The following is a 9347-nucleotide window of genomic DNA, read 5'->3' as shown; positions in this document are numbered from 1 at the left end:
AAAAAAAAAAAAAAAAAAAAAAAAAAAAAAAAAAAAAAAAAAAAAAAAAAAAAAAAAAAAAAGAACAGAAATTTTTAAAAGAAATTGTATATATCTTAATAATTTCAAACTTTGTCGTAAACAAAAATGAACCTGAAAAACTAAAATACAACATATTTGAAGCTTTTTGTATAATAAACTTTTAGTCTAATATCAAATAAAAATCACTGAAGTTTCCTTTCCTTACTTAATAGTATACTGCTAAAATTTAAATTAATTTAGAATTAATCCACAAGTCAAGTAAAGTCCTAAGTTGCATGACACTAAAATCTTAAAAACTACAAGGCTGATTAAAATGTTATGACTTATAACACATTTCTATCAATAATCACTTATGTATTATCATTTTTAATCTCTTTACTTATACAGACCAGAGTAATGAATAACAACAGCAGTACATAGATCAATAATGGAAAATAAAATTTTCAGTTTTATTTATGGAAATAATATATTAAACCAGTAATTACAGTACTAAAAATAAAAATTAAAAACCTCAAAATGAAAATCTGACCATTAATCCTCCTGCAGAATTCTAAACTTTAATAAATTGGTTAAAACAGCTCAGATGTCAGTCATAGCAAGTCTCATAGAAAATAACCCACCAGGCTTTGAAAGAAAAATACCTGCATTAAACCACATAACAATTTCAGTTTTCAGAAGAAAATGATTAGCTGTTTGCAAAATTACAATTGACTAAAGCCATTATCACCAAAATTTGGTTACTTAAAATATATAACAGTGCCATGAAATTTTACTTGCCATGGAAGAAGCTCAGAGCACAATCACATAGCGAGAGGTATTTGACAATGAAATAAAGGTTAATGACAAATAGCCATGCATAAAGCTATGAGTTAAAATAACAATAACAGCTCTGAAAATGTAAGGAGACACAGAAATGCTCAAAGAACGGTCTATTTTAAACCACAGACATAATAAGCACAAGGTCTAGTGACACAGATCACAGCAAAGTTGGATTTTTTTTTTTTTTAAGTTTTCAAGACACCACAAACATGCTGGATAAAGCAGAAAGTCAAAGATAAGGAAATTCCAACTGAAGGGCATTGACTTATTTCAGCAAAAAGAAAATCTCTGACACCTGTGAAAGAAATTGTTCCTATAGTAGGTGAGTTCATTAAAATACTACAAGTTGACATAAATATGGTACTTGCCCCTTCTGATTTCTCCACGGTGTTAGCCAACATCTCCTGCAGGGCCCGGACAGAGAGGGACTGCTCCAGCACGAATGTGCAGATGGAGAGGTCTGGGGGTACATTCTGCACAGAAAGAGGAAGAGCCATCAGCAGCGTCATCTTCATCAAGCATCCAGACCCAGCTTACCTTAGGAGGCTCCAGTTTCTTTCATAGAGTATTTGTCAACTTTCCACCGCACGTTCCCCAATCATCAAGAAACACTGTCGTTACTCCTCACATTTAATACATTTCAACCACCATGGACAGCAACAGCTGCCATTTATTGAGTGCTTACTCTGCAATGCATTGTCTTGGGAGCTCTGTCTAGAGCTCCTGTGGTCATCTGTAGTAAGGATTATTACTATCACTTGTGTGAACAGGAGAAACAGAAGTTGGGTTCCTTTTCCAAAGTCACAGAGTTGTAAAATTTCCACGCTAAGGATTAAAATCCACATTTATCTGACTCTTATGCCTTCACTTCTAACTTACCTTTCAGTCTGCTGATTAAAAAAAAAAAATTTAATAAAAAGTAAAGGACAGAAAAATAACACGTCTCAAATTAATATCAAAGTCAAGCAAATATAAAATTGAAATAGTATAAAATATTCACAGACACAAGTTTCTCCTTAGCCACAAACATGGCAATTACTTCGTTTTATTCAAGCTGGACGCTATATTTTGCCTCTAACTCAGAGTATGGTCATTTGGCAACTGTTCTGTGTGTATGTATATTGCTTTATTTTTTCATCCTCCGTTTGTTTTCTCTTCTCTTTCTCTTAAACTTCTATCTCAACCAATACACTGCAAATTCTCAAAAATCTCAACTCAGAAGGTGAAGGAACCAGGATAAGAGCTGACTGGCTGTTCACGACTCAAGTGATGAGTGCACTAAAAGCCCAGACTTTACCACTACACAATATGTGCACGTAGAAGAGCTGTACTTGAACTTCCTAAATATTAATCTATATAAATTTTAATTTTTTTTATTTAAAAAAAGGCACATGGCTGTAGCTCCAACAATTGAGAGGACTGAGGCAGGAAGAATGCTCAGCCCCAGGAGTTTGAGGCTGCAGTGAGCCATGGTCACACCACTGTACACAAACCTAAGGGACAGAGCAAGACCCTGTCTCCACAAATAAAAGTAAAATCAATCACCCCATCATCTACGTTAGGTATTTCTCCTAATGCTATGTAGGTGATGGGATGATGGATGCAGCAAACCATCATGGCACATGTATACCTATGTAACAAACCTGCACATTCTACACGTATACCCCAGAACTTAACATATAATAATAAAAAAAAATACAGTGCCATTGACAGCCCAGGTGGTGAACTCCATTTTCATGTTAAGTTTTTTTCCTATTTTTGTAATGTGACTGTAATTTTACATAGAAAGGAAGCAAAATCTTCAAAGATCTCAACATCATTTTGGGCCTATAACCTATGTAAATGAAAAAAAAATTTAATTATCAATGCCACCAGCAAATATGCTTACTGAGCACTAAAATAATAATAAGAATAAAATAAAGTAAAATAAAGGAAAATAATTCCATTTGTGTGGTTAAATTGTGAGTGCATTTATTTCTTTTGTTTCAATTTATGGAAATGTTTTCCAATAAAGACAAATAACAAAAAATAACTAACTGGTGAGTTAGAACGGTAAGTTATGAATCCTGTATGCTTTTGCTTAGATAAGCATGATCCAGTATGCAGTCCAACCAGGTCCAAGCAAATGTTCAAAGGAGGATCTTCACAACAGAAGAACATTACAAATACATTAAACACAACATGTAAGCAGGTTATGTCTTTCTCATAAAAAGAACATTAGGAGGATAAATTTGATAAGCTGATGCAATGCATCAAAATTACAATTTACATTGTTTTAAGTTTTTATTAAATTGAACCACTACAATTGGAATAATTTTTCATCAGCAGCATAAAATGATGCTTTATGGTTGCAAGGAAGAATTAAGTAATGGAGTTCCAAAATTAAAGCTAAAATTATTTTATGGATAAATGATGTTCACAATAAGGCCACAAAGCTTACGCATACCCCACAAATCCACCTCGTTCCCATGTTTTGTTCTGTTGATTTTTAAAATAAAATTTCCTTTTCTGGTTTCTGCCATCCTCCTATCACGGGCTCCTGTTCACCCAACTCGATCAGTTTCCATTCCTGCTCCAACACTTTCAGCCAGCAAAGAGTACTCTCAAATCTGGCGCAGCTAACTGCTTTGACATTCTGCAGTTGGACAGAAAAGGGCTTTCTTTCTAAAATCCTCATATAAAAGTTTGAAGACTAGGAAAAGGGCTCTCTTCTACTATGAAATTTAGGAAAAAATGCTTTTAAATTTAATTTTTAAAGTTCTAATCATACTAATTATAGCCTCCTGAGATCAAGACAAATGCTATGTAAAAAGAAAATCTGTTAATGTAAGGTTTTATTTCACTTGTATCCATTGAAAATGTGAGGGTTTATACTTTGGCAGTGCTGACAGAGCACTATGTTATTAAATAGTGTGCTGGTGAACTGATTCGAAAAAAAAATCCCTTGATTTGTAGCATTTGCCCATTCCTGTGGTGTAAATACTCCAATCACTGCTGATTTCAAAGTATCAACATTTACAAACCGGCTTACAAAAATCCAAAATATCTCACAATCAACTCTTGGCGGTTTGTCAGAGCTGTTTTCAGCATGCTGTTAGACTGATGATTTCAGACAAATATCCATTAATTGCTTTAGAATCAGCATATCCTAACAGTTAAGAGCATGGATCCTGTATACAGACCACCTAAGCAAAAATGCTGGCCTCATTACTTATCAGCTGTTAACTTTTATAATCCTTGGTTTCCTTCCCTAAAGAAAATGGATAATAATTATACCCTTCTCATAGGGTTGTTATGAATAAATGAGATGTAGAGAGATTATCACAGTATCAAGAATATAAAAAGAACTTAAAATAAGTGAGCAATTATCATTAGTTTTGCATACTGTAATTCCTCTCCATTTCTGGAAATTGTGAAGCACCACTCATTTCTTAAAATCAGTTCTTGCATGGAATCTACTTTGTACAAATAGTGTTTAAAAACACAGATCTATAACTATGCACCTGTTCACAACATCCAAAATCTTCCAGTATTGTTAAGAAAAGACAGTTTCCAGTAATATTTAAAAGTTTATATTCCGGGTGCATTTCAATTGTTTCATGCCTCACTTAGAGCAAAATGTTAAAGGATTGCTATAATATTTCATATTATTTTAAAGATCCTTGAAAATCACATGGGTTTCAAATGAATTAATCCTGTCAAATGAATTTTATTTTTCCACAGAGCAACGAGCCTCCTATAGATATTTTTCCAAATGGTGGGAGTTAGCATAAATAAACACGCTAACAATCTTCAAAGGCATTTCTCTGTCTCTTACACATGCCACCCAATTTGTTCTTAGTCACCTTCACCATGCCTTCTCTTTCTCTTTGTACCCAGCTACCCCTACACACACAAATGTAATAGAAAAGCTGAGACATTTTAAAAAAAATAGTGTTTACCTTTCAGGAAAACTTAAAACAGTACACATCAGAACTTTGTAGTGTTGTCTGTTTTCCTCTAAAGAAAAATGGTCTCATTATTTTAGGTAACAGAATCATCAGCGTAATTTGGTAACTTTTAAAGCAACAAATGAAGCATTTCTTCATTTAGATGTGTATGTCTTCAAAGAACACTGAAACTTGTACAGTTATATCCATGGTAGCATGTTGAGCCTTTGTTCCAACTTCCCAAAAATAAAGCAGCATCACTGGAAAATAAAGGGCCTTATTCATGCATCAAATATCAGCTTTGACAAATGGCCCCAAACCAAAATGATTCCTAACACCAGGAACGGCAGGTAAGGTAAAACATTCTACAAACATGTAGAGTAGAGGCTCCCATTTGCAAGCATTTGCAAATTATCATCTTTTCCTTAGTCTTAATTTGTTTTTGCTCAAGTCTTATTACTGAGGAAGTTAATTTTTAGAACTTCAATATGTAAGACTTTTCCTCACCCTTACTATGAGTGCGCTACTCAATGATGACAATTTTCACATAGTATGCTCTGCATTGTAAGCGCTTTGCCATATCCGGATCACATCAGAACACAAAACCAATAATGGCAGTTCAGCATGTATACCGACCTGCCTCTTACACATCACATTCGACGTTTACTTGCAATGCAAAATTAAATCACAGAAAGAGATTGGGTCTGTCTAAAGGTCTGTGTCTATCTATTCTACCCAGAATAGTGCCCAAAGCAAGCTGGCAGGAGGTTAATAATGCTTTTTATATGGAGACAACACCAATTTTATCAGGATGTGTATACTTTGGGAAAGGTAACAGACTTTAGGCTGGTAGCATGGCTATGTGCGCTCACTCGCTCCCTCTCCTCTCTCCCTCTTCTCTCTCACTCCTTCCCTCTCTCTCTCTCTCTCTTTCTTTCAACTGATCACCATCCTCCCCTGCCTGGCAAACGTCATATTCTCTTAGAGAGGAAAGAAAACCTCAAGAGTAACCACAAAGCAGCATCTGGCTTTGCTGGCTCTGGGGAGGCTATGTAAAATCAATTAGGTTTCCAACTGAAGTATCCATCAAACTATTTGGCTTCCAGATACGTATCTGCCTAACCCACTTAAAAACCTATTGAAACATGTCATTACCTTAACTGAATAACAACCAATAATTTAGGACTATATAAGCCACATTAAGCCACCATCCTTCTTATTATTACTGTGTAAAAACTGCATACTAATAAACTATTCTGTTTCACATCCTGATGCCTTCGCTTACATTTTCTTCTCCCTCAGCGTGAAGGTCCCCATCTCTGCAAACTATTTCATATTTTTCAATCACACATAAAATCACACATAAAAATATCTCCTCGTAGGGAAGTCAAACAACACTGAAAAACAGAAAATTCTCTTTCCAAATTTGATTATACTCCCTTTCCCTTCCTTTAGCTTTATACTGTATTTCCATTTTCTTTTATGCATTTACATGTATACATATGCTATGCATCCACAGCAGTAGAAGCATTCATATCAGGTAGAAATACATAGATTAGCTTTTTCCAATAGTGGGTTCACTCTATATAAATTACAGTTTTTAAATTTGCTGATATATCTTGGAGATCAGTGTCTGCCAGAAAAGATATATCTGTTTCATCAGCATGACCGCTACAGAATGTAGATACACCATATTCCTGCTGAAGATAAATCTCAGTGCTCTGCCATGCAATACTGTTACTCAGCTTGGATCCTACTCCACCTCACGACCAGCACCAGCGGCAGCTCTAATACAATGATCTACACCAAAAAAATGTTCAGTGTTTGATAAACTAACCTCAAACCCCTATTTCTGGAAAATTAAACAGTTGCACATACTCTATAGGAATACGGGCAGTTAGAGCCCTAATGACAAATCTACTTTGGTTTGGCTGTTTTATTTACCCTAGGTTTCTAGCACAGAAGCAAACAAGTTAATGACGCCCTTCACACTGCCTTTCAATTGGGCTCCAAGTGACCTTTGGCATAACACAGGTATCTCAAAATGTATTTTGCAAATTAATGATGCAGTAAATGTTGATAGTTTGACAGCACAGAAAAGGGTAAGTCACTGCACCAGGAACACTAAATTCAGAGCCAATGGATAACTAGCCAAGATACCTCAGGGGGGTCAGGCTGAGCTTCCCTACCTATGAAGTGGAAAAAAAAAATACTTACATCCTACTTCAAAGATGCCGAAAGAAGAAAATCAATGCATGATAATCTGGATGATGCCAATAAGTTATAATTTTATCTGCCTAATTTAAGAAAACCCTAAATCAGATTGAGAGCTCAGAATCAGAGAGATATAAATTAAGAGAAAAGCTGTTCTTCCACCAAGAGATGTGAAAACAGTATACTTTAAAACTGAGCAGATGGTCTGGAGTTGAGGCAGGTTTGTTTTTGCTTAGGCACCCATCTGCTGCGCGGCCTTCGGGAAGGCACTGTCACTGCTGAGGGTCGACTTCTCCCCGAACGATGGAGATTTCAGACTCTCTCTCCTCCAAAAGATAAAGTGGTGGTGGTTGTTTTAATTTACAAGCCAGAGACATGAACTAGGCAAAATGTCACTTACAAGATGGGGAATAATATCCTTTAAAATGTTTATATATTCTCCAAAAAAAAAAAAAAAAAAAAAAAAACCATGGTGTTATATCCCATTGACTCATAGGAAACACTGTGGAAAGGAAGCATCAGGCAAGATCTAAGAATCTTAGTTCACTTTTTCCTCTTTACGTTGCTTCAAAACCCCAATCGTAACATTTCACCGTATTTCCAGTCTGGAAATGTTATTTCCAGAGCTTCACATTTTGGGCTGTTCATAGTTCTGGGTATTCTTGTCATGTTCTTTTTCCCTTATCCCATTTTGCACCAGAGGTTAACATGATTGCCTCTGAGAAAGAAAGATTTTTCCTGGGTCAACTAGTTCTTTCAGGTCACCTTTTTGAAAGACAAGGCTAAATGCGATCCTAACAAATGAAGCTGATGTCTCTGGGTTTTACCCATCTTAAATCCTTTGAATCTTCAGAAAAACTTAAGTCATTCCCTTGGCATTCTTGACAACAGTAAGGTCCAGGTAGGAGGGGTTATACTAACAGGTTTAAATGAGTGGTAATTAGCATTACATTGCCACTACAAAGAGCTACAGCTGTGCCAACTTAGCGGTTAATTATGAAAATCCCTAGTGGATTGGTAGCATTCCATACAGTTTGCTCAGTGTTCATTTTGCTCCTTGACATACAACTTTCATAATACAACATCCTTTCAATCTAATATTAAATAGATGGGCCAATTCATCTGATTTTTACAATTATTTTAAAATTCAGATGTGTCAGTGCAAACTTGACAAACCATTCCATAATACCTCTGTAATTCTAATACTATAACAAGAATGTTGACTCAGGTCAAATCAGTTCACACGCATCTTGAGAGAAAGCCATTGTCCACGAGCACACAATTACATGGAATTTTGCAGCAAAACACTCAAAGAGAAAGCAGAAAAGAGACTTCTACTGCTATGAATTGAGCCTCAAGATAATATGTATCTTGAAAGTCATATATGCAACCCAATGGTTCATCAGATGTAGGCTCTTGCCTCTCAACATTGCTAATTCAAATTCATTTCAGGCAGACTGGTTTCTATCCTATTATTCGTGATGAAAAAAATCAGTCATATAATCTCAATAAAAGCTCCACATACCAACTCTCTGAAAAACAAGTATACTGAACAACTATAAAAGAATTATGTTTTGAAAAGTGGAATTCTAGGTTGAGAAATCTACTATTTGAAAAGTTATGGAGTCTTATTACTAAATTCAGAGAGCTGAGAGATCTCTGAATAAATGGATGAATAACACACCACAGACAAATAAATACATGGAAATATTTGAACCACCGTTGGAGTTTCTGTAGCCACAAATTACTCTGGAGCAAATTTTCACAATTTACTCAAAAGAGGTTTGCTTATTTAAAAAAAAAATTAACACTATATATACAGACACATGCATACACACACGTGTGTTTATTACACATGTAGGAAGCATCTGGCATCCTACATGTTAGCCTATTTATGATAACAGGGATCAGCAATAACTAAGACAAAAATAATGTATGGCGTAAGTATTTGTTACAAATACTTGTTATTTGCAGTAATTTCTCAGCTTTGCGGTCTGCAGGATCTCTGTGAACCACAGACCGAACACACTTGTTAGAGCCTTCAGTGAAATTTCTGATGAGCAACAGTGTTGTCTCTAGGGAGTTCTGTGGTGGATATTTTGTGGAATCCATTTATAGGTTTCTTGCCTGAAATAGTATCTGGGACAAAAATTTTTTTACAATAGCCAGGTCAACTTAATTGTCTGCAATATGACCTTTGCCACAGTACCCACAGTACCCACAGTCCCCTGTCTCATACCCTCCTTGAAGAAGGAAAAAGAATTCACACAAACATATAGATGAGGGCAACCAAGAGATTCTGACTTATCTAGAGTTTCACAAAACGTCAAAAGGAGAAGAGAATGGTGAAGACAGAAAGTATGG

General features: G+C 35.5%; 1 protein-coding gene across 1 annotated transcript in view; it reads right to left on the bottom strand.

Moving 5' to 3' along the window:
- RYR2 (ryanodine receptor 2) overlaps nucleotides 1-9347 on the bottom strand; it is a 787527-nt gene that overhangs the window by 498763 nt on the left and 279417 nt on the right. The window contains exon 3 of the mRNA XM_037737814.1: nucleotides 1209-1313. Coding sequence (XP_037593742.1) covers nucleotides 1209-1313 — 105 coding nt within the window. The remainder of the gene's footprint in view (nucleotides 1-1208; nucleotides 1314-9347) is intronic.

This window comes from Cebus imitator, unplaced genomic scaffold (assembly GCF_001604975.1).
Source record: "Cebus imitator isolate Cc_AM_T3 unplaced genomic scaffold, Cebus_imitator-1.0 Scaffold42, whole genome shotgun sequence".
In the NCBI taxonomy this organism is placed as follows: Eukaryota; Metazoa; Chordata; class Mammalia; order Primates; family Cebidae; genus Cebus; species Cebus imitator.
This window is presented reverse-complemented; position numbering and strand designations above follow the sequence as displayed.